The sequence below is a fragment of the Caretta caretta genome, chromosome 9, assembly GCF_965140235.1.
Source record: "Caretta caretta isolate rCarCar2 chromosome 9, rCarCar1.hap1, whole genome shotgun sequence".
NCBI classification, from domain to species: Eukaryota; Metazoa; Chordata; order Testudines; family Cheloniidae; genus Caretta; species Caretta caretta.
In genome coordinates this window covers 82,797,078-82,823,647 of record NC_134214.1, presented here as the reverse complement: position 1 = coordinate 82,823,647, position 26,570 = coordinate 82,797,078, and the positions used below count along the sequence as shown (strand labels likewise).

Genomic DNA, 26,570 nt, shown 5'->3' with positions numbered 1-26,570 from the left:
TTCTAAGTGTGATTAATGTTTGTGCTTTGGAAGTGGTGGGAGGATAATGGCTTTTCCAACCTGGCCTGCATTTGAAATATTACTGTACTACACATGGATAACGGGTCCTCTCATCATTTCTGCTTCTAGTTCCATATGTCCTATGCTGACAAAGAGCGCTATGAAAATGAAGAGAGACCGGAGGTACAGAGGCAGATTCTTGTCGAAATTGCAAGGAAGTTGCCAGTGTACACAAGAACGGGGAATGGAGGTCAGCTAAGCAGAGGCTCTGTTGATGTAAATCTATTCAATCATGCTAAGCATTGTATGCTGGCAATCCATTTTATACTGACAGTAACAGCAAATCCCTCATGCCAAGACATACTGCTAAAGGATTTCAGTGCTCAGAACTTTAATGCTGAGGAAATACTATTAGTTTAAAAGGATTTCCTTCCTGGCTTCCTCCTCCAACCCTCCTGATTGGGGAAAACGAGAAATCCTTGAATACTTATCACATTTTCAAGTAGAGTGCCGGGGGCTTAGCCTTTTGTTGTCTTCCTTTCTGTAGTTATAGTTTGGAAACGGTAGTTATTAATGTAGAATCATGGGCATAGCTTGGGGGGGATAGGAGAGTACTGCCACCCTCCCACCCCCAAAAATGGAAAGCTCGGGCAGGCATGGAATTTGTATGCCCCCCCCCCACCATGTGGCCCCTTTGGCCTGACTGCAGCTGCCCCCTCAAATATGGAAGCCAAACCACACCTATGTGTAGAAACAAATCTTGTAGCCTTTTTTTTTTTTCCCCATTTTAAAGAGGGTTTGGCCTGAGTAAAGACTTCAGGACATGGCCCCATAAATGAGGTCAACAGTTATTGTCCCTTATGGGCCTAGTTCTGCAACCAGATACGCGTTGTTACTCCTGGGGGAATTCTGTGCCACTGCGCATGTACAGAATTTTCCCCCAGCAGAATTCTTTGCTTCCCTGCAGAAAAATGACTTTCTGACAGGGAAGCCACAAAAGCAGTCATGTGACCCTCCCCAGTAGTATGTTTTGGATGCCCAGTGCAGCCTGCAGAGAGGTAAATCACTGTGGGGCAGGGAGCAGGACTGGGGAAGACCCAGCTGGTAGCTCCTACCTTGTGCTGGGCTCAGCTACTAGTCCCAGCTGAGCTGGGAGGACATGGGACTTCCTCTTCCCTGGCACAGCATCTAGGGCTGTGTCAGACCCACCCCCAGATTTCTCCCCCGGCTGTAGGAAGCTCTGCAAACTCCACCCCCCCACGTGCTTCCTGCACCCATTGCTCCTCAGCTGCAGAGGGAGGGATCACTGTACAGGGAGCTGCTCCCCCATCCAACCCCCTCATACCCAGACCCTCCCACCAAACCTCACCCCCCCCACAAACAAACCCCCCCCAATGAGCCCCACTCCCCTTGCACCTGGACTACCCTGACAAGCCACCCCACTTTAATGTTTAAAAGGATTTTAAACCTGGATTCCCCACCCCACTGAGCCTCACTCCCCCAGCATCTGGACCCCACCACCGAGGCACCCCCCCGCACCCAGACTCCCCTGCCAAGCTCTGTCCCCCCACAACCAGACACACAGACCCCACTGAGCCCCAACCACCTTCATCTGGACCCCCCTGCAGAGTCCCATTAATGTTGTACACAGAACCCCCCAACAAGCCTCTGTGCATCCAGATCCCCCCGCACCAGATCCCCCACTGAGCCACCCCCACACAGAACCTTCTCACCCCACACATGGATCCCCTCACACTAAGCCCCTCCACACTTGGATCTTGCCTTGCTGAGCCTGCCTGCCCACACCTGGTGCACTTAGCACAGAGGAGCAGGGCTCTGGGGTGTTTCTGGGGCAGGCCCGGTCCTCGCGCTATGTCAGAGTTGGGTGCAGCATCACTGCTGAGTCCGTGTCCAGGGGGAAAGCTGCACAGTGATCTCCCACCTCTGTGCAGCCAGTGGCCTGTGCTCCCCAGTGTCATGCTGGAGCCTCTACATTTATTTGACAAATACAATTTTCAGAATTTTAAAATATTGTGTGCAGAATTTTTAATTTTTTGGCACAGAATGCCCTCAGGAGTAACACATGGAACTCTTGTTGAAGCCTAAAGGAGTTCTATGGTTGGAATTGCTGCAGTGTTCAGGCCTGTGTATTCTTTAGTCAGCAAACTTAGGATCTGAAGTAAGCAATTTTTGTCCTGGGCCATTGTTTAAATGGAGCTTTTTCAAAGCCACAACACAAATGTACATGTGTACACACATCCTGTTTCTACGTTTCTTTTGACTACCTTCAAGCTGGATGTACATTCACCTCAAAGCCAGCCCCTTGGAGTATTAGGACCACCATTTATCTGTTTTTTTGCCTGGCAGCCTGAATCAACTGTAAAGTTGTTTAGGAAGCCAGTTATGAGGGAAAGGATGAGAACATGAACAGAATATTAAGTGTGTGTTCTCTTCCTGCTCATTATTTAACACTAACTACTAACTCTAATACTTCTGTGTTTAATTTTAGCTATTCGATTCTGTGATAGATGCCAGCTAATCAAGCCTGACCGTTGTCACCACTGTTCTGTTTGTGCTATGTAAGTTGTTGAAATGTTTTGACACCAGTGAATTGAGCCACTGCTAAGCAACAAAAATGACAATGTCTTGAACATGTACTTATACACATAGAAGTATCCAAATGTTTTCCTATGTTCAAGAATAGCTAAACAGTAAGGGCGAAACAGTCAAAAGGACTTCTGCTAGGTCTTGTGCACATGTGTGCCAGCACCTACATGCACGAAAGTGTTAGCATTTGCACTCCCAAAACACTGTGTCCCTAATATGTTTTGTGGTTATAGTTTCTACACTTTGCCTGCATGGGTGTGAATCTGGTGGAAGGTTTGCCAATTTATGAAAGGCACTAGCCACTGTCAGTGCACTCAAAAAAGTTTTTTTTTTTTTTTTTTTTAAATATGTCAGGCCTTCGCTATGTATTGATCATGCAAAGATTGTAAGCATCCCAGAGCAGGAACCATCTTCATTTTTTGTCTTGTACAGCACCAAGGATGTCGGTAGCTCTTACAACAACAACAAATAGTCAGCCTTAAAAATGGTGCCTGCCTTAAGAATGATGGAATGATAGCAGCTATCTTAAATCTATCTCTTTGTAGAAATCCAACACAAAACAGCAACAAAGTCTTCTGACCTACAGTTGGTGGAGTCTTTGTTTATGAGTCTGTTTAAGTTCCAAACATAAGGATCCTCTTTGTTGTATTCTTTTTCTTTCCTTTTGCAGGTGTGTGTTAAAAATGGATCATCATTGCCCATGGTATGTCCAGGATATTGGTCTGTATCTTTCTGAAAGTAAAGGCTATTTAAATGCTTTTGTTGGTATTGTGTCTGCATGCCTCTTTCTTTTATCATGGAGGATGTATCTCTTTTTTGTGTTTAGCACTGTATGAAATGAACATACTGGGAAGACTTGCTTGAAGCATTTGATTTCTTTTGAGGGACAGATAAGGAATATTCTTGTTTTATTAACTGCATTTTTAGAAGCTGTTATAAACTAATCTACTCTTAGATTATTACCCAGAATTGTAAAGGGGCCTCAACCCTACCTTTCATTTTGGGTACATAATCATTTGGGCAAGCAGTTAGTAGTTGCACTCACCAATAATATTTGCATGCAGTATGCATATGAAATGGTGTCATTTGGGCATACGTGATAGTGTCTGCAGAATGGTGCATGGAAAATTAAAGCTCACACTTTGAGAGTTTGCCCCCATATACTTATTTCCCAGAACTACCTGGTTGAGATTTTTTTAATTACTGTCTTTGGGTTTTCCCAGCTCTGCTACTCCCTCCCCTTTACTAGAAGGGAGGCTTCAGGAACCAGAGGCAACACAGACATGGGTCTGAAACATACCCCCATATCTTATTCCCAAACGTAGGGGGTTCCAAATTTGAACCCAGGTCCAGATGCGAGTCTGATGCACCACTGATTAATACCTAGTGGAAAGATTTACACATAGATTCATAGATGTTAAGGTCAGAAGGGACCATTATGATCATCTAGTCTGACCTACTGCACAATGCTGGCCACCGAATCTCACCCATCCACTCCTGCAATAAACCTCTCACCTAAGTCTGAGCTATTGAAGTCCTCAAATCATGGTTTAAAGACTTCAAGGTGCAAAGAATCATCCAGCAAGTGACCCGTGCCCCATGCTGCAGAGGAAGGGGAAAAATCCCCAGGGCCTCTTCCAATCTGCCCTGGAGGAAAATTCCTTCCTGACCCCAAATATGGCAATCAGCTGAACCCTGAGCATGTGGGCAAGATTCACCAGCCAAATACCCAGGAAAGAAATCTCTGTAGTAACTCGGATCCCACCCCATATATAAAGAGGGTTTAAGATGCTATCACCAATGTGAATGGAGAATTCTGACTTACTACCATTTTGCACTCATTTTGCACATATGTAAATTACTCCACGAGGTGGACGTCCGTGGTGAATCAGGCCCAAATGGCCCATACAAGCCAAATCAAAATCCCAAATCTGGGTACCTTCAGAGTTTGGGGTATTTGAAATCCAGATATGAATTTTGCAGCTTGAGCCCATCTCTGTGACAAACTAGCGACGAGACCAAACTGATGGAGGTCTGGTCTTTTGATGTTATCAAATACATTTATCATGTTTTCCTTGGTGTGACTTTTGCTTGCAGGTAAAATACAAAAGTAACCAAGAACTCAGTTACATTTCATTGTTACCACTAAGGGGAGCTATTATTGAACAGATTGTTTTGTATAATCAAGCACCTACATTTAAAATTTAAAAAATTACTTTTGTATTCCTTGTCTTTGGACCACATGTGCTGTAAGTATCCTGATTTCAACTTTGCTTTAACTCTTTAGGGTGAATAACTGCGTTGGATTTTCTAACTACAAATTCTTTCTACTGTTTTTAATGTATTCTTTGTTGTATTGCATGTATATTGCTGCAACAGTCTTCAAGTATGTCATCAAGTATTGGACAGTAAGTGTATGAAATCATGTTACTTTTATGTATTTTATTACTCTTATTGTGGCTTTAAACTCTGCTGTGTTACTCTTACTGTCATTCCACAGAAAAATATATTGCATTTCAGTAGTAGGGGGGCTTTTTCTTGAATTCTGTATGTCCGTTTAACTCACATTGTGATTCAGATATGCACAAACTGAAGGGAAAATAGGCTCCAGTTGTAGAAAGGTTTTGGCTGAAAAATGCTAAACCTGTTTTTAAATTTCTTCTACAAATGCTACCAAATTTGTGCATGAAAGGACATATTTTCAGCCAGTCTTTAGGGCCCAGAACTTGCAGCCTAATTTTAAACAAAATACAAGGGAGTGTGTATAAACTATAAGAAGGAGTGGGTGATGGAGGGAGAATGAGGGTAACAGTAACACATACTGTCCCAGAACTGACTTGAGCAACATATTACAGGGATCATTGTTGCCAGTTGCAGTTTTAGTGTATTCATTTTTTTAACTGTCCTATGTATTGTGTAAGGGGAATGTAAAGACTCGCAGAGAGAGAGATCAGATATAAAAGATTTACAATTGAATATCAGTCATGTCTGGAATGATCTTTGTGACTAGAGAGGTAGAATTATAAAGCAAGTCAGAATCAGTACATCGTTGTGGTGATCTTGCAACAGAACACAATGAAACTTCCTAAATCCAAGAACAACTATTTGGGAAATACTGAAAAATTATGTCATCTCATCTCTTTATGTGCTTGTATTGCCTGGGGGGATAGTTGTCTCCTGGGTAAAAATTGGCAGGTTACCAACATTTGAAATGTATTAAGTGGCTGCATGATCACCACATACACATTTTCATTAGCATTGCAGGAAACTATTACTTGGAGTATATTCTTTTCTGTGACTTTATGGTTTGTTTCCTGTAATTCCCAGACCCACTTTCCCAACCTTCTCTGAATCCTTGCTCCTGTGGATCAAGTTTAGTGTGTTAAGGGAACAAGTGAGAGGAAAAGTAAATGAAACCTACTTTGGTGTTAGTTTTCATGGTGTTACTTGCCTGCTTGTCTCCATAAGCTTAGTTCCTGCAGTACATCTTCTCTTTTCTCTTCTCTTCGAGTTAGAACTAATATAAAGAGCTTTGTCCTGCCATTGATCTACACACATTCATTTTAGGATATGGCATTCAAAGAAACTGCTTTGACCTTCATTGTTTCCTTATAGTTTTTCTTTTTTGGCTTAAAAGTCGGACTGAAATACTGAGCACTTCTTTATATTACAGTTGGTTTATATGGAGACAGTGTCCGCTGACGGAACAGGAGATGGGCCTCAAGATTCTTGATATCTAATGCCTGCTGGTGCTGCTGGTTCACTTTGTGACTTTGGCCAAGTCACTTAGAGTATGGCTACACTGCAGTAAAACACCCGCAGCTGACCTGCGTCAGCTGACTCAGGCTACGAGGCTATCAAATTTTAGTATAGACATTGGGGCTTAGGCTGGAGCCTGGGCTCTGGGTCCAGCTGTGGGTGTTTTTATCGTAGTGTAGATGTACCCTTAATCTCTCTGGACCTCAATTTTATAACAGATGGTGCTGTAAACCATACCTCCAACCCAGTCACCCCTGTGGGGCACTAATAGGAATTAGTCCACATACTCAGGAGGGCAAAGGTTTTGTAACTCTCCCTTATGTTATGTAGGACTTGTAAGGTGGAGGAAGGCTTTTGCACATTTGCTCACTTGCAAGGGGTAGGTACAGTCTGTCTTTAAACTGCAGAAATTAAGTGCCAGAGAGGTCCTCATGCTCCAACATGTGAAATGAAGCATTTCAGCCACCTGTAAGATTTTCTGGGCTTTTACTAACTGTAGACATCTGTCACAAGCATTTGATTTACCTGCTTGTTGCTGTTATAGCTGAGAGAGAGGGAGTTCAAATTTCTGATCTCTTAAATTGGAATGTAGCCATTGGAAAAGATGGCAGCGTATTAATGTGCATCCAGGAAAATGTGAAGATTAAAGGAAACTCAGCAGAATGTGAACAGGCTTTGAAAGCACTTGTTATTGCCTGCCAAATTCACTGTGGGCATAGGAGACACTTCTCATACCCATATGGGGGACTGTGAACATACTGGCCCAGTTCCATACAAAAAATTAATAGCAAAGCCCCACTGTATATCTGCTTTGGAAGTGATGAGGGAAAGAGCCAGCTTATTTCTTCTTTGTCTTGTCTATTCATTGTAGGGAGAGGTGATTTTTTTTCTGCAAGTCTGAAAACCCTACACATCCTTAATGGATCCAGTGTAACGTCTGATTTCCTTTAGGCACCAAGATTTCTCTCTCCCTCTTTTTCATGTCCTTTATCCTTTTTTCCTTTTATTTCTAGGACGAATTGACCAATGGACGTTCCAAGTTCCATGTCCTTTTCCTTCTTTTTGTGGCAGTCATGTTCTTTCTAAGCCTGATGTTTCTCTTTGGCTACCACTGCTGGCTCGTCAGTAGAAACAGGTCTACTTTGGGTAAGATTCCATATGTACACCATAAAGCAGTGTTCTAAAAAAACGTGTGCTGTTCACCTCTAGGTATACCAGCAAATATTTGAAAAAGCATTGAAATAAAAAGATTTCTAATTTACACTGCTGGGGGTTTTCCTCTTCAGCTGACAAAAGCTAAATTGGCGACGTGGAGACTGTAAAATAGAAGGGCCCGATCCTGCAAATGCTTATGCATTACTTTATTCACTGAAATCAATGGGACTACCTGTAAGTACATTTACTTACACGTGTGTTTGCTGAAGTAGGCCGTAAAACAGCAAGTGGATTTGAGGAAAAGTACATCCATCTTTTCTGATGGTGAGTGAGGGTAGGGGTATGTGGAATTGGATCAGTTTTGTGAAAAAATTCTGAAATTCCATGATTTTTGAGCCAAAAAACTTCCAAGTTTCAAAATTTGAAACTGCATTTGGGTGAAGATCAGGTTTCACATTAGAGCACAAATATCACGTTTCAATGCAGATACTACCATTTTGTGACATTTTTGAATGACAAAGTGGCTTGAAACAAAATTGAAACTTTTTTAGCAAAGTTCCACACACAGATTAATCTCTCTCTTTCTTGCACAGACCTAGTGTAGGTTTGCCTTGAAAACTCGTTTTCAAAGGGCACTAGAACTCATCCATAGGCCTTTGTGCTGGCCTGAAGCATCAGGCCTCTACACAACAGTGTAGAAGGTAACTTTAAAAATACTGTTTCTGATGCCCTCTATTTTATCATTTTCTCCCTGCACCGCTTTTATCTCTCAACACAGGGCCTGTGTATCCTACCCTAACTCTTAATAGATAAGTGATAATTCATCAAGCACTCTGAATTTCCACACTTGAGATATGGTTCATAGAAGGGAGTTTGTTTCCGTTTTATGCTTCCAGTCTTAGGATTAGAAATTCCCCAATTTTTGTGTCTTTCCAGTGAAATTCAGAGCAAGTCTCATGAAAGAATGTTTAAACACATTAAATAATAAACTTCATTTTATAATTTTTGTTTTGGGGATTAAATTAAAACATCGTTAATTGGTTTTATGATTATTCTATGGGTTTCATCTGCAAAACCAAATCCATGCCATCAATTTTAAGGTAAGAGAAATGATAATGTAAAGATTTACAGGCATGCAAAAAGAAATGGCTGTGATCTCCACATTCATTCCTGTAATATTTCCATTTTGGTCCATGGTGTGGTATGTTTAATTGCTGAATGCAGTGGCTCTCAACCTTTCCAGACTACTGTACCCCTTTCAGGAGTCTGATTTGTCTTGTGTACCCCCAAGTTTCACCTCACTTAAAAAACTACTTGCTTACAAAACCAGACATAAAAATACAAAAGTGTCACAGCACACTGTTACAGAAAAATTGCTTACATTCTCATTTTTACCATATAATTATAAAATAAATCAACTGGAATATAAATATTTTACTTACATTTCAGTGTATAGTATATAGAGCAGTATAGACCGGTCACTGTCCGTATGAAATTTTAATTTATACTGATTTCTCTAGTGCTTTTTATGTAGCCTGTTGTAAAACTAGACAAATATATAGATGAGTTGATGTACCCCCTGGAAGACCTCTGAGTATGCCCAGGGGTACATGTACCAGTGGTTAAGAACCACTGGCTTAGTGTACTCAAAGATGGCTACTGTATAGCTTAAAGACGGTAATTTACTTTGCATTGATTAAAATATGTATTATTTTCCTAATGTCTAAATGGGCTTCCTTTGATTTTGATGAAGTTTGAGTGAGGAAGGGACCTCAGGATTTGTCCGTTGAAAATTCCCATGAGGATACAGTGTCATCACTTTAATGTGTAACAAAGCAAGGTTTTGAAAAATCTTAGACACCTTATGTTGGAGCTTCAGCATAAAATATTTTGTTTAACATTTGCTTCTTTTATTTTTTTCCCCTATGATGGCATCTGTCCATAGAGGCGTTCTCAGCTCCAGTGTTTCAAAATGGCCCAGATAAAAATGGATTCAATCTGGGCTTCATAAAGAATCTTCAGCAAGTATTTGGAGAGGAAAAGAAGCTGTGGTTACTACCTATTGTATCCAGGTAAGTGGTAATCAAAACAGTGGAAAAGAGGCCAATACCATGAAGCTGAGGGCCAAATCCTGGTCCCTGGGCTCAGCCTGAGTGTCGACCAGTTATGTATTGCGGAGTTCTGCAAGAATCAAGAGGAGCTGGTGTCCTCGCATGTAGATTGAGAAGTGGCTAGGGAGTCACTCCTAAGCAACAGCTGCTGCAGCCTCATTGCTACACCTCCAGCTGTACTGCTGACTGGAACGTGGTTAGGCAGTCATAGACCCACCAGCAAACATCTTTGCCTTGTCCCCCCAGGCTTCCTGTTAACATGGATGAATGAAACTGCCACGGAGCACAGCTTCATAGTGTACAGGTGGTCTGCACCTTCTCTATTGGCGTGTGTGTGTGTGTGTGTGTGTCTCTGTCTGTCTGTCAGTCTCTCTCTCACATACACACACACACACACACGAACGATTACATTTAGCTATCTCTCTTAATTATATTTAAATGATTGAGCTAAATTGAACTCCATTTGAGTTACACCAGTAATGAATTCGGACTATAATCTTTATCCCACTGATCTTTTGCAAGAATTCAAGATCAAAATCACTTTAAAACATGGTCTATGAGCGCCCATCAAAACAAGGTTCCAAAACTGAACCCAGTATTTTCCAGAATTTAGTCCTTTGAATGTCCAGAGATTACTTTTAAAGACTTGTTTTAGGTTTGACTCAAGCCCAAAGCTTGACTCAAGCCCAAAGCAAGGAGTAAAGTTGTAGTTCAACCTTCAAATGAAGCAAGTCGGAAGTAGCTTATTTTCTGCCTTTGTCTCCCCAGCCAGGGTGATGGACATTCCTTTCCAATGAGAACGTTGTGTGAAGCTCAGAATCCACTGCTAGCAAATGAAGAGCAGTGGGGAGATGACGGACTGGATGAAGAGAACCATGGTAAGGTAACACAAAAGGAAATTTAGTTGTGTTTTAAACTAAAGTAACTGTTGGGTGGATTTAAAAATAGTCACTGAGAACCCACTATGAAAGTTATTCTTATGAAAGAGCATGTTGGCTAAGTCTCTGACAGCTCTGACTTAGTTAATGAAATAGAACAAACATAAGGCCCAAGTTTGGAATGAGTCTCCCATTTTGCAGGAGGAGCTCTGCTCCTACAAATACAGTAACTCCTCACTTAAAAAGAACGAGGAGTACTTGTGGCACCTTAGAGACTAAAAAATTTATTTGGACATAAGCTTTCATGGGCTAAAACTCCGATGAAGTGGGTTTTAGCCCACGAAAGCTTGTGCCCAAATACATTTGTTAGTCTCTAAGGTGCCACAAGGACTCCTCGTTCTTTTTGCTGATACAGACTAACACGGCTACCACTCTGAAACCTGTCGTCACTTAAAGTCGTCCCGGTTAATGTTGTTTCGTTGTTACATCGCTGATCAATTAGGGAACATGCTCGTTTAAAGTTGTGCAATGCTCCCTTATAACGTCATTTCGCAGCCACCTGCTTGCGGGGAGAGCAGCCCGTTGCAGCGAGCTGGTGGGGCTTGGAACCAGGGTGGACCGGCAGCCCCGCATCAACTCCCCTAAGTTCCCTGTGCAGCAGCCACCCAGAGGCTATCGATTGCTGGCAGTTCAGCTGTCCGTCCCCCCCACTGCCAGGTGCTGCTCCTGACCTGTGCCTTGGAGCTGCTCTCCAGAGCCTCCTGCTTGCTGCCAGCAGGAGGAGAGGAGGCGGGGGGCGCTAATGTCAGGATGTCCCCCTCCCCCCTGCTCCTGCACGCCACTTACCCTATCCCCATAGAGCAGGGGGGACACACAACAGGACTCAGGAGGGAGGGAGCTTCCTGGCAGCAGCTGCTGCAGTCTCAGCTTGCTGATTAACTTAACAAGGCAATGTACTTAAGAGTGGTGTCTGCATAATTAAAGGGGAAATGTGCATCTCTCTCTCCCCGCACACAGGGTGTGTGCCTCTGTCCCTCCGTTCCTGCTGCCTTGTAGAGCGTGAGGCTACATGAACAACGAGTTAGCCCTTGAGGGCTCAGCCAGTTGCTAGTTCATCGTTTAGCAGTAAGGCTTCCCCGGGAAATATCCCACCCTCTGACTCCACCCCCTCAACCAAGCTTCACAATCATCATCGCTCTGTACGGTATTCAATTATTTGTTTAAAACTTACACACACACATATAATATGTCTCTTGTCTGTCAAAAAAAAATTTCCCTGGAACCTAACCCCCCCCATTTACATTAATTCTTATGGGGAAACTGGATTCGCTTAACATCATTTTGTTTAAAGTCGCATTTTTCAGGAACAGAACTACAACGTTAGGTGAGGAGTTACTGTAATTGGACTTGCAGTTTTGCACCCACATTTGCAGGCAGAAATGGTGACTTTTCTTCATCAAGCTATTTGATTGCTCCCACAAATTAAATACGTAGATGTGTAAATACTCTTTGCACCAGGTATGCAATGTAGCTGTAGCCCTGTCGGCCCCAGGATATTAGGCAGACAAAGTGGGTAAGGTAATATTTTTTTATTGTCTCAGAACTCTGTGTGACTCAAAAGCTTGTCTCACGCTAACAAAAGTTGGTCCAATAAAAGATATTCCCTCACTCACTGTTTGCACCCACAGTTATTTGGGACATGAAACTGTGCATGCTCAATGAGAAGTTTACCCAGCGTACATGTCAGAGTGTGTGTGCACATGCATATGTACAGTAACTGCATTTTGGCACTGTGAATCAGTCAGTAAGGATGCCCAATTATGCTTTGCCTCAGTGAGACTGTAAGGTAGGTGGTATTTAAACAAACCTGTCCATGCTGCTATAATTGGTGTTAAAGAAATACTTGTGCCTACAGCAATTATAGTGAAATGGCTTGTTTGTACAACAGTTATAATTTCAGATTAATTGAAAATTAATTTTTGGATTGATGGAAATAAGACTTGATGGACCTCTAAAAACATAGACACCCTTTTTATGCTATGGTGCTCCTGTGAAATAGCCCCTGCTAATATGTCCACTCGCTGCTTGCTTTTGCTCTGGTTAAGATACCTCTACAATCAGTTTCAAAATAATTCAGTGCTTCTGCCTGTTGAATCACAATTTTTTTTCTCATGTACTTGTTAACCCCCAAACTCCGGCCTTCAAACATGATGACAAGCATTAACACATCCCGGTGTCCTGTAAAGCTTCATGCCCTCCAAGTTTTAGGGTTCCAAAATATTGTCACTTGGTGTCATGAGGCAGGTGCTTTCTGTACGGAGCAAGGATAGCCACATATATATGTGTGGAAAGTATAATAATAAAGGCATAGATATTCCATCCTGGCATGAAAGCTCAGCAGATTTCTATTTAAAAAATTGGATCATGGTTTTTTCCTATAGGAATCGTGAAAACATAATAAACTCTTGTGTAACCATAACTTGTGAATTAAGCAAATATAGGTGAAGAGCTTGCTAATGCACATTTAGTGCTATAGAGACTAGGCTTTCATTAGGAGCTCAGCTTTGGTATCATGTTAACTGTTTCCAGGCTTAAAACAAGACCATTCGTGTTGTAGTTCACTTCCAGGAAGCCCCCTTTAGTCATTTTCAACAGTGCGTACTTGGGGACCTGTGTGGAAGCAATAGCTTTGTTTAAAAATAAAGCTTGTGTAGGTTTTTATAAGTGTGTGCAATCTTGTTACTTGCAGAACACAGAAAGAAGGTAGAGGAAGGATGGTCCAGTTATTAGGGTACTAGCCTAGGATCTAGGTTCAGTTCTCTGCTCTGCCATAGACTCTCTGTTCCTCAGCTCCTCATTTGTAAAATAGGGATAATAAAACTGCCTTACCTCACAGGGATGTTGGGAGGATAAATATGGTAAAGACTCCAGCACTTTGAGATCTAATGATGAAAATTGCAATATAAGACCTCAGTATTTTTTTTTATTTCTGACTATACAGCACTTGCAGCCTTACTGTCCCCGGTTTAATGTTAGCTTGTGTTAAAGTTTTATTGTCATTGCAAAGCAAATAAATGAAACCTTGTCCAAGGCACACTTCAGGATTTCATGAACAGAGCTGAAGAGGCTCATTTCAACATTGGTTCAGATAAGTGATTTCAAATGGCCTTTGTACATCTGGGCTGAAAAAACATCTGCTTCTGCTAAGACGTGTATATTTTAGTTAAGCTAATCTGTCTGACACGGTGATGCATTGCTGATGAACTTTTTAAAATAACATTGGTGTTTTTCTGTGTGCTATTTGTGATAATTTAAAAAAAAATCAATCCGTCCCTTCAGGAGTGGTTCCCAAGTCCCCTACCCTTTACAAAGTGTTATGGCCTCTGATTAAAAAGTCTGCTTAGCTCTCTAAATATGAGCATAAGCATGCATAAGAATGAAATTAGCTTTTGCCAAGTCAGCTCTCAAAATCTGAGTTTCAAGCCTTATGATCGTAGTGCTCATATAATGATCAGTGACCTGTACTAGGCTCTTTCCCAGTGAAGAAAATGGTGTGTAATCATCTTGCTCTGAAACTTGGTGAAGTTTTTTTCAGCACCAATAGGTAGGGCCATTTTGGTTAATTTCATAGCCAGAGGGTTTTTTAATTGGTCAGTTTCATGTTTTCAGATGTTTGACATCTGAAATTTCAGGGTGTTGTAACCATGCTTCCTGCAGCTGGAAGAGGTTCCCAGAGGTGGAGGTGGGTCTGATCTTCCCCCATACTGCTGGGAGCGCCCCCACAGGGGCTCCTAGCATCCAGTCCTGGCCTCTTCCCCTGAACAACTGGTGTTTGGTGAGGGGAGATCAGACCCACCTCTGGGCACCTCCCCAAGCTGCAGGAAGCTCCATGGCTGCATTGTCTTCAGAGCCCAGCTGAAACCAATGAGGGTGCAATGCAGCCAAGGAGCTTCCTGCAGTCAGCGGAGATAATTGGAAGTGGGTCTGATCTCCCCCCAAGAGCAGCCATGCAGGAGAAGAAAAAGTCCTGTCCCTCCCCAGCCCGGCAGACTAGCAGCTGGAGCTCAGTGACAGATAGGAGTCCCCGGCTGGAGCGCCCCCAGCCCTGCCCCTTCCTCTCCCCTCCAATAGCTAGAGTTCACGGGGGAAGTCTAATTTCACGGTCTGTGACGTGTTTCTCACGGTCGTGAATTTGTAGGGCCCCACCAATGGGACTCGAATTCCTTCCTAGAACACAAAAGCAGAATGATCCCTCCCCTGATGTATTTAAGTGGTGTCTCTCTCCTCTTGGAGCTTTTGCAGCACACACCTATGATTGCTCAGGCACCTGCACTTTGGTAGAAGTAATAAGAGCTGTTCTCATCATCGGAGTCCCTCCTCTAGGCATATGAGGAAGAGGAAGTGACATGCCACAGAGATAATTTAAAAAAAAAAGAAAAGAAAAGAGAAAATGCTTGATCCAGTTTTGCTGTATAATGTTCTCCTTCTGAACCACCACGCTACAATCCTTGCCTGTGCTGTGGTTTGATTTTTCTGAACATAAACAAAGCGAACACCCAGCAGACCCTTAAAGCTAAAAGCAAAAATGGCAAAGGCAAACTCCTTGTGGATATAGTTTTAAAATCAATCTTGGGGGAAACTGGAAGACTTCTGAATACAAGAGACATGTTACTGAAATTCAGGAGGCGGGGAACACCATGACCTGGACTAGGTGTATGAAAAAGAATATTTTCAGTTGCTTTTATCTTCACTGTAAGATTGTGTTCCTCTCGGTTTGAAATGGGTGTTGACCTTTGCTCTGACTTTTTTTGTACATTGATTCGCTAAGGATTGTAGCATTTCAGTTAGAATGAAAAACATTCTGAGCTTCTTGATCAACCAGAAACCAAGAACATTCACTTTCAAATGCACTTTAATTCTTAAGTTATGGCATTTTTCTGATTTCATTAATGCTGTCCTTTATTCACAAACATATTCTCTCTCTAATCTATCTAGTCAGGAAGTTCCCCCAAATGGCCTGTGCTGGCAGATTATAAAATAATCTTATTTTTTCTAAAAATTAATCTTGAATTCACTTAATATCCAAATCCTGAATTAGTTGGTCCTATGTGTGCTTGGATTCTGTTTGCCCTTATAGTAACAAGATAAGGCTGTGGACAAGAACTTTTTAAATATCTATGTAGTATATGATGTTAACAACTAATCACACAGGTGGATTTAAATGTATGTTTCAGGGCAAGTCAAAATTCTAGATATAATTAATATATGTAGTACTTGGATATGTAGTACAGTAAATTTGGGAGCATAATCATGAGAGTATAGTTCCCCCTGAATTGACCACATATTCCAGTGTTTTCTGTGTCATAGTTGGAAGCGGTAAACACAGATTATCACATAAAGCTTCAAATATCTGAAGGCACCTGATTTCAATTTAAATGTTACTCATTAGGAAATACTGTATGCATGAGAATTGCCTTGACTGCAGTTGAGGAACTTACTGCAGTGCTCTGACCAGGAGGAATTAAATAAAGAGAGACCTCCCTGTCCTGAGAAATCATCAGTTAATTTGCATAAATCCTTGAAACAAAGCCAATCACCTCTTTTTTCATTGTAGGGATTAAATTCCAATCCATGCAGATACATCCATCCCCTTCTATCACATGTATCTGAGACACAACTGATACTGCTTTGCAGTCTCTCATTTTCTAGCCATCTCTTTCCTTCCTATCAATGCACCAGCACCTCAAGTGCTATAGTACTGTAACTGAGTATTTGGATTACATCCAGAGCAATAGCAGCAAGACTGTATAATTTTCTGAACTGATCAGACCTGAAACATGCCATTAGAATTGGAAGATCTTTACTTGTCAAAGTGGCTGTTAAAGCCTGTGAATCAGATAATGTCAATAAATAAACTCTCAGTTTAGAAATCAGCAGGGTTACCCCTGATGGGGATGAATGTCTGATTTTTGTTTAAAATGGTGTTAAAAAAAATTATCTAACATTTAATGGCTAATGGTGTATTCAGAGCATAAGGATGACAGGAACACTATACTATCTATCTCTAACCATTTTGTTTTCAATTTTATAGGTTACCATGAAGGTTCATCTCTTGCCATGGAAATGGAGACATAGCGGTTTGCAAATCTGATGGTACAAAACTCATTCAGACAGGTCAGCACTTTGTTTTCAGGTGACTTGAGACAGTCTGGTTCTGACATGGGACTTCTTCTGAGGCCTTGTCATTTAACCTGTTTGTCTATATCTCCTTCTGTGAAATAGGATAATAATGCCTCATAGGGACACTCTGAGGATTAATTATGGTATGTTTGTACAGAGCTTTGAATAGAAAAGTGTGAGATAAGGTAATGGAGGTTGGGGTTTGGGGGGTTTTTATTTTATTTTATTTTTTTAACCTCCCAGGACTGTGGTGAACTGTCAGTGTGGTGCACAGAGTGTTGCCTACAGTGTTCTCTCTCCTTGTTCAGAGATCTAGAAAATAAATTTTACATATCTCTGACCTACTTGTGTGAGCTAAGAGAGCCCAGAGAAGCCCCCTCAGTTTACACACCCCATAAGAGCACCGAAAGGCATTTAACTTGAAGGAAAGGATCAAAGAGTTGTGAGGTATTTGATGGTGGAATGTGGCTGGGCAGTATATTCCCTCAGATTTAATCACATCTCTCCCCCGCATGACCACAGGAATGAAGATCTGTTTCATGTACTTCCAAAAGTAGCGGGTAGAATACTGTGGAATAGGGGAGGAGTTGGGAATAGCCATGCTACATAGTAAATTCCTCTTCCATGCAATCAGGGCTAAATTACAGTAGCTTACAATGCTCAAGTCAGTAGTGACTCTCCCATCTGGCTTTTTCTCACCGTGGAGGGGCCTGGGTATAACAGCAGATGGCATGGGCTGGGAGAGGAGTCAGGTCCTTCATGTTAGAATGTCACTGATCCATCAACTTAGCTCCCATATGTTCTGGCCTTCACGACATTGGGAGGATGCCCTCTCACAGCTCCACTCAGTTATGAGCTGTGTCCTCCTCAAGTCTCTGCAAAGGAACCATGCAATGAAGCACCACTTCAAGAGATCTACTTCTCTTTCTGTTCTGTAGGTAGGGCAGTGTAGGGCTGTGGGTAGACAGAGGACATTTAACCCTTATTTTGTTCAAAGTGTTAATTGTAAACTCTGTGCTAACGCAGCATAATCCAGTACCTTGTTCTGTGCTTCAAAAAGATGATTTAAGGCCTGGTCTAAACTAGAGAATTATATGGTAGAACTACGTCACTCAAGGGGTGTGAAGAATCCACGCCGCTGAGCGATGTAGTTATACCAACCTAACCCTGGTGTAGACAGAACTATGTCGGGGGGGCGGGGGGGAGAGCTACTCCTGTCATCAAAGCTACCGCCTCTCGGGGAGGTGGATTTGCTACGGTGACGGTGTAGTAGCATCTTCACTAAAGCGCTACAACTGCGCTGCTGTAGTGTGGTACGTGAAGACAAGCCCTAAGACTATTTGATAAACTAATTGTTATAGCTTTTGAATATGCATCCACTTTCTTCTGAGGAGGACGATGCTACCAACCCAGGAAGGAAATGTTCCGAATCTTGATAACACTGAAAGCCACTTGCTGCCCTACACCCATCAAAAATGCTAGTGAGAAGGCAAAGTGTTTCCTTGAAGTTTGTATGATTTAAAATAAAAATGTTGAACCCAGTATAAAGGCTGAAGCAGGCAGGTGTGAATTGCTCTGACAGAACAATGCTTAGTTTATTTTTCTTGTTCCTTTAAATTTCAGCTTCCTTCTCAGGAGCCAGCATCTTTTCTTTGCACAGACTTCAGAATTGAAGGTCAGGAAGCAAATGGATATTCAGGATAAAAAAACATCATGAAGTATTATCTGACTGGAATCCTAACGTTCTAGACTGATTGTCCAGAATACCTGCTGGGCGGATCTTTCAGGGCTTTACAAGTTCAGGGTGTTTTAAAGTTAATGTCTGAGCGGAGCAGTTTCATAGACAGTGGGCCAGGGCAGACTGGCCTGAATATATCTATATATAATTGTGTCTGTAATAGGTGAAAAGTGTTGGTGTAAATGCATTTCCACAGTCCTTTCCATTGCTGCAAACATCTGGCACTCTAAATCTCAAAATACTTCAAGCCTTTATATTCCCAGGCAGGCTGTTTATCTTGGGCCTGATTCTTCAGCCTTTACTCATGGTGAGTAAAATGTACACATAAATCAACAGAATTTCTTGAGTAAGTACTACTCAATGTGAGTCAGGTTTGCCAAATCAGGGCCTAAATTGGAAGAGCCCTTTGTGTGTATGTGCAGTGTATATTTAGATAACATGCATATACATTTGCAACTGTATATGTGCATAAAATACCTGCTCATGCTGGCAGAAGCAAGGTTAAAGAATATGCCAAGGCCACTGATGCTTCTGTCTAGAAATGCATCATCCTCAGTACGATTTTGAAGTTTACTGGCCTTCAAGCACAATCCTGTAGCAGGTACTCAAATGTTATATTGTCTAAAATTCCCTTTAATGACTTCATTTAATTCCTAGGCCTAATGTATGGGAATCTAACAATCACATAGAGCACATTCTTCTTCCCTCTCCCACCAGGATCCGCATTTTATAAAGGTTTTTAATCACTGTTTTCAGTTCCCCATAAGCATCGATCTAGAAGCAGGTAAATTAGAAACTTGCATTGAATGTATGGCTCCAGCAAGTGAGATTGGAGCCTCAACCAAGATGGTTTTAGCCCCATAATGCTGAACAAGCAGCTGATGTATTATATTAGCTCAAACTTCTGCCTGATTAAATGTATTGACTGGGGCTGTAAAGATTTTTTCAATACCAAGCTGTGGTCATATTTCCCAGTTACTTTGCATTCCTTTGACTGCACATCATTGTTCCAGATTTTTTTAAGCTACTTTTGCAATCAAGAATTTTATACTAGGTAATGGAATTTGGAGGTTTTGGGTCGTAGATGTTATGTAGTTCTTAGTGGTAGGTCTTAATTTTCTCTTTCCACCTGCAAGATTCAGGATTGACAGCTCCATCATCATCCATGCTGGAAATCAGATGCTTGTTTCATAATAGTAATGTATGGACAATACTAATATTAGTCCTTAAGCATAGGTCATAAGATCAGTCATTATGCTCACTATATACCATTTTAGATACAACTTTTTATTTAGTATCAGTCTTTACTTTCCTGTGGACAGTTCCTGAAACAGCAAGTATGGATGTGATGAGAAACTGCTTGATAAATGTTCAGTGACAAAGGCCTTGTCTACAGAATAGACTTTTTCCCCCTGAGATTTCTCTCTTGCTGCTATGAGAGGAGGATATACCAGTGGTAGCAGCAGCTGGAAATTGTAGGGGAAGAACCTGGTGTACATAACACTCCTCCTCCCACCTTCTGTCACAGATATAAATCACTGCTTTTGGAAGAGACGTCTTTCATCTCTGTATTTAAATCCTGGAGCTGGTAATCAAACTCTTGCTTTCAGCAGCAACATATTTTACAAACACCTAATTTAACTCCTAGAAGCTGGGGTAAGTGGGACTGCAGAACACATCCATATCCTAGTGTAGGTTCTCTTCTCATCTCTTTTTTTGAGTGTGTTAGCTAATTAATTTGTACATTGTGCAGATGGGACCTCAGACACCTCTTTTGGTAGCTGTTCTGTTATCAGGTGGCTCTCAACATTTTTTTTATCAAATCTGAATCTGCCTTTCTTTAATTTAAGCCCATTACTGCTTTTAATACATTCATAGTCAACTTCTGTAAAGGCTTGCTCCTTTCATTACGTTATTTTCTGTGAAATACTAAGGAAAGATAGCCATGAAATCAAAGTAATTGCCTAATCTCATACAAAATGTGTTTAAAGGGAGATTTTCAAAGGGAGAAATGCAGTTAAGTGTCTTAACTCCCACTGAAAATTAATGGGAGTTAGGTACCTAACTGGTGTTTGTGCCTTTAAAAATCTTCCCTTAAATCACTACAAACTCTTTAAAATGCCCTATGTATAAAAATGTGAAGATAAGGATTGTAGCAGGAGGCTGGCATATTATCTGTTAGCTTGATTGTATCCTTCAGAGCAGGAAGAACAGCGCTGTAGCCAGACCCACATGGAACTCCTGGAGTTTTTTAGGTAGGTTCTTATATCTCTTGTTTTGTTTTTCTGTTTACAGCCATCTAATTCTTTTGTTTCTTGCCAAAGCTAACTGTACAGTGGTAGCAGGAGAGTATTTACAAGGTGCTATAGAAGCTGCTCCTGTTTGCTCACTGACTGCAGCTCTGACCTTCTTCTTTGAGTAAACCACATCAGGCTGCATTTCCTGTTGCAATTATCACTAAAGTGGCAGGCCATCAGTGTTTATACAACTGTCCAATTCATAATGGGACAGTCTGAAGTAATTTCAGGTATTTTGAAATACTGTTTTGAAATTTCCACACTTAATTTACATATTCTAATTTAAAAAGCTATTCTGTAGCCAGGTAAGGCTGCAGGTCTCCTTTTTAAGGTAACTTGGTGACTGTCTCCTGTCCAAACAGAAACTAACTGTTTCTTAGCTCTTCAAAATCTACTTTTAAAAATCAGTACCAAGGCTCAAAACTAAATGTGCTTAGAAAATAAAATAAAATGAAATCAATGCTGAAGTTCAATCCAAGTGAAGCGTGACAAATATAGTACAGAGCAGGAATGTGTGAGTGACAAAAAAATCAGTTTTCAAAATAAACCTGTTTGCTTTTAGAAGAAATGGTCATACTATGATTGCAGATCGAATTTGTGGATGCTGCAGTCCAATGCAACAGAGTGGAGTTGTGCAAAAACTTTACATCCCAAGAAAGAAGTACAGAAAACTGAGTACAGAAAACTGTATTGAACATAATTATGCCCAAAAATGGAGAGATACAGTGTGCCTTTATTTCCTTCCCTAGAGATATTCTGCATCTGCCGCCTTCAAGGCTGCATGTAGATGAATAACCAGGCCCTTTGGGGAAGCCTAGCACTTCATACAATATTTCTACTTAAGTTTCCCTGCTTTGATGGTGTGTCGTGACTACAGATCTACTCCTAAGGTCACAGAGGATGACATACTAAGAAGTGTATAACTCGGTCGGTATTTTTCACTATTAAAAAGGATTCTGTCAGCTTGAAATCTAGTCACCATAAAAATTGAGTTAAATAGTTTCGACACTACCTGTGATTTGTTGTGGTTTTACAGTCAGGTTCCTATTTATTTTGTAAAGTGTTTTTTTTCCCCCTTCCTTCCCTGTTTCTGTAGGAAAGTCGTGCACGAACATCAGGGGAAATGCACTATGCACACAACGCTATCAAAAGCACTAAGTAAATGCACTGAAAAAACAGACTGTTGGTAAAATATTCAGCCTGGAGTGTGATTTTTAACATTCTGATAGCCCTTTAAATTTAAGGGTGCATTTTCTCTTTCACTGGTGCTATTTGCTGGGCATATTTTTATGCTGCATCACAGAAAGAGATGTTTAAGTCCTATGATATCATCAGGATCCAGTTGTGTCTCTGTTCTTGCCAAGGAAAAGAATGGGCTTCACAGCTGTAAACTGAATCCCAGAAAACAGGAGTTAAAGCTCTATTAAACTTTTGGAGCACAATCCTTCTAGCAGGTCCCAATGTTTATTTTTAAATTGTGTGAATGCAATATTCCTGAAAGGTGCCAGATTGATAGCCCTGCACAGTGTACTGTTTAGCCACAAACTGGTGGCAGCAGTACAAGCTTTCCCGAAAGGGAATACCTCTGGGGCTAAAATAGCTGGCAGTCTGCTTTGAGAAATGAAGGCTTGAATGGACAGAGAGAGGCAAGTTGCCAGTTAGTGCTCTCCATGGTGGCTTTTTGTGCTTTGGATGTGGAAACTGAATTGAAATCACTGAATTCAATTTATGTAATTCACCAAACAGCCATCAGAGTAATTTTTAGTCACAACCAACCTGGACTGAATTCAAACCAGAGACCTAAAGATGAAAAGCTTAACAGGGGTTCCTAAAGTCTCTTTGGAAATGTTAAAACACTAAACATTAATTTAGCTCAAAGTCTAAGAACTTGGGTATTGAACCTCCCCATGCAAAGCACGTTCCCCTGTTCCCCCAGCCCCAGATCCATTTTATACTGACTGTGGTGTTCATATCAGATAAGAAACACATTTATTTGTCCTATCCTCCTCTTCCTCTCCTCCCCCCCCCCTCCAAAAAAAAAATGACCGTACTTATAAACACTTTCCCCAGTGAATGTCACCACATGCACAAAGAATGCTGTGGGTGGATTTTACTGTAATATGAATCATTCCGTCAAGCTGCCTGTCTCCTATGAATAACAGTCCAAAATATCCCACTGACAATTATCCTCTTTACATTCCAGATACCCTGCTCTAACAAGCAGGTAAGGCATCATATTGATGCCTGCATAGGGTGTCTTGTGACAAGGCCTCTCCTTGGCCAGTGAGTTGCTCTCCAAGGAATTAGTGTTTGTAAGCATCTCTGCACTGCAGTTTGTTTTGTAAATTTGGACTCTTGCTGAATCAGTGTAAGATGTTTTTGGAGTAGAATAAGTTTTTGTATTCCTTTAAACAGGAATTCAGTTCTGTACATTTTTAATAGACTATACTTGTTGCATGTAGGCGTACTGTAATCAGTAAGGACGAGGAAGCTTTCTATTAGCATGATAGTGTGATGAATGTTTACTTGCCAGAAATGGCCAGAGCTGTGGTTCAGCAAAATATACAGTGTATTCCAAGTGTAGGAGGTGTGTATTCTGGCACAGGCTGAAAGCATAATTTTGTACCAGTTACAGGACTAGCTGCATAAAGTCTGTAACACAATATGAATGTAACCTGTCAGGAAGTACTTCCTTTGTATCTAACGATGTGGATGGAGGAGTTAAGATTTTAAAGATGCATTCAGGGAACAACTGCCTTCAGTACAGTTGTTAAGCCAGCACAGCAGACTTGCCATTCATATGGCTGACTGTTCCACAGAAGTGTTAAAGGAACTGATCATTAATAATTGTAAGCAGGTTAACAAAACATTGCTGGACCCTTGCCTGTTAGGCCTGAGTCAACTCAAAGTTGCACGTTCTCTTTTTGTGTCTGTGGTACAATGTTTTGAAACTGATCTACTTGAAAAATGTCTTGTTCTTATTGGTATTTTTCAGTTGTCAGCAGGTGTTCTGATGCAGAACATTTCAAACTGAGGTTTTTTCCCACAAACCATCAATTAAAGCATTTGCATGGCAGAGTTGCTTTTTCATTAAAACTAATGTTCTGTTAGCAGCTTGGAGGGTGGCAACCAATTCAGACATGGAGCATTAGATATGTACTTTTCCTGATCATTTCCTCTTATTTCATCTCGTTTCACTTTTTTGATAATTAACAGTCCACCAAGATGATAGCCATTTGTTCATTTTAGTTTTTACAGGCATTCTTATTTCTTTTTGTTAAAGAAGAATACAAAGTGAGAAGAGTTTTTCTTTCTGATCACATGCAAATGACTTACAATTTATTATTTTTCAGCCAGCTGCATTTTTTCCTTTAGTTACTAATACAGAGAGTGGATGGAATGGGCTCTCAAAAAATGTCGTGCAATGTAATTTCTTGGTTTGATGTCAATTTGTTGATGGGTATCTTTGCATCATCCTTGTCATTCTGATTTGTTTTTTTGTTCAGTGCAGCAAGATCCAATTTTCTATATCTTCTTTTGAATGCTTAAATATTTTTTTAAATCCCTATTTTACTGTTTTCTGTCTGCAATTTGGAATGTACACATTGAAATTTTTAAAAATGGTATTAGGTTTTACATTTATATTTCAAGTAAGACCAAAAATCTTTTATGTCCGCAAAGATGCGGTTTAAAGTATTCATTCTATATCAGGATTTGAGGTTTGCAGCAGCATCTGCAGTACAGCTGGTATTAGAAAAATGCATGATTGTTAAAATACACAAAATAGAAAAGGGTCATTCTTGTTCTTTTATTCCAGTTGTGCTTAGGAAGAGGCATTCTTTTTGCACTGGGTGCTAATATCAAACAGCCCATGTAATGCAAAGGTGATTTTACTAAACAGAACTTTTTTGTTACTTGTAACTAACTTTGCATTTACTTGTGACCAAATCCTATACCAAACCTGGACAGACAGAGGTGTCTTTCCCCCACTCGCAAAGCTGTAGAGCCTTTGCAGTGTATTATCTATTACACACCTGCATGGAAGGAAAGCACATAATCTGTATCTCTGTGTTTTTCTTTCTCCTCTGGGCCCTGGTGCTCAGTGAGCCCTAAAGCTGTTTTGTGGTGCATCTATAAATGGAGCAAAGTCATGACACAGGCATCTGGTATCCTAACTGTGCAACAAACCACCCTGGTTCTGGTGTAGACAGGGCCTTTCTACAAGGGTGAAGGACACTAAGCACTTGTCTACACATGAAAGTTATTCTAGAATAAGGTAGGGTGTGAATTTCAAGTGCAATGGCTATTCCAGAATAACTTGTGTGTAGACAAACCCCAAGTACCATAAAAATGTAAGTTGCTTCATTTACGCAGGGAGCTTTGATTTTAACTTCCGCCAGTTCTTTTGTAAAGTTTTCAGTGCATCTTCATTTAGGGACGGACTTGAGCCATCATTTAGTCAAGGGAGATCCTCCTTCCCTAAGTTTTTAAAACAGGAGCATTTTAAAAATAACTTTTTTAAAAAATTCATACTTACCTGTGAGATGTAAGCAACCTACATGTTGGAGTTCATTTTTCATTAGTTATTTTGTTTAATATTTTACTCTACTTCAAAATCCATTTTGACTGGTCAGCTTCACTCCTTGCTGCACAGGCATGGGTTTTGTTTGCTGGGGAAGGTGTGAATCAAACTAAACATTTTATCCAAACTACTCAGAAAGCTTTGCTTGGGGAGAAAACCTACTGTCACTCGTCCCCTTCAATATTAACAACCAGTGCAGAGAACTTTCCCTTTGCACTAATGTAAACTGGCATAGTGAGCCATATCATGTCAGCAACTTTAAACGGGACTGCCATTTGATTTAAATTAGTTCTGCCTTACATATACACACTAACTTACTTGCTGGCACAATATGGCCCTATGTTCATACCAGTAAGTGTGTTTTCTTTGCTTTTTTTGAAATGCATCTTGCAGATTCAATGATTACTGGAGTGTTCAGCTAAGACTGTGATAGATTGGAACTGCATGAGGTTTTATCTCTCACACTTCCTTATGTCAACAGGGGGGCCAAATGTTTTCCATAATGTTATGAAAAGTCTGACAGCATTGGGAATGTTTTTGCGCAGTTTCAAGAGTTTTTATTAGCGATGCTGGCATTGGCTTTTAGTGTCAAATGGATTTTTACAAAAACTTTCTGTACAAACCACCATTTTTATTGGCCAACAAACATTCTCTATATTTGATGTGTTAGTAAGTTTCAGTAGCACTTTCAAGGAGTTTTTATGGTTTGAATACTGAATATTATGCATTGTTTTCTACTATTTGTTTTTTTACTAGAGAATCGCATGGTTTATACTGTATTGCAGTAAAGAACTGCATTAAAATTGTTTTAGCTTTACACTGATGTTGATTATTGGCCATAAGTTAGTCTAGAGCACCATTTCACAGGCAAGGTCTTGTAAGCCTGAAACAGCTGTCTGAGGACAGGAGGGTGTGATATCATCCCACCTAGGCGAGGTTTGAGAAGATCTCACTGCTGGAGCTGCGCGCATGGCAAGCTCAATTCCTGCCTCCTTTGCCCTGGTGAAGGGATACTTGCGCCAGCTTGTCTTTTTGAGGAGAATTCCCATTCCACCCTATTACAGGCAGGAAGCTTACCAGTACACCACACTACAGCATTTATGTGTTGGGATATTTTTTGGATGATATTAAGCACCATGTTAAGGTGAGGTACAAGTTTTACAAACAGGCAATCCAGTTGCTATCACTTATGTGTGAAAAACTTTTTTTGCTTCTCTTTCCAGAATAAACTGTTCGCGCTAGGTATTCCAAAAAATTACAGTA

The 26,570-nt window shown here is 40.9% G+C and overlaps 1 protein-coding gene across 1 annotated transcript in view; it reads left to right on the top strand.

Annotated features, from left to right (window-relative positions):
* Positions 1–26,124, top strand: part of ZDHHC15 (zDHHC palmitoyltransferase 15) — a 46,455-nt gene extending 20,331 nt beyond the window's left edge. The window contains exons 4-12 of the mRNA XM_048865238.2: positions 130–250; positions 2,510–2,579; positions 3,278–3,310; positions 4,895–5,015; positions 7,380–7,512; positions 9,467–9,593; positions 10,401–10,510; positions 16,602–16,684; positions 18,314–26,124. Of these exons, the coding sequence (XP_048721195.1) occupies positions 130–250; positions 2,510–2,579; positions 3,278–3,310; positions 4,895–5,015; positions 7,380–7,512; positions 9,467–9,593; positions 10,401–10,510; positions 16,602–16,645 (759 nt within the window). The 3' untranslated portion in view covers positions 16,646–16,684; positions 18,314–26,124. The remainder of the gene's footprint in view (positions 1–129; positions 251–2,509; positions 2,580–3,277; positions 3,311–4,894; positions 5,016–7,379; positions 7,513–9,466; positions 9,594–10,400; positions 10,511–16,601; positions 16,685–18,313) is intronic.
* Positions 26,125–26,570: the final 446 nt, after the last annotated feature.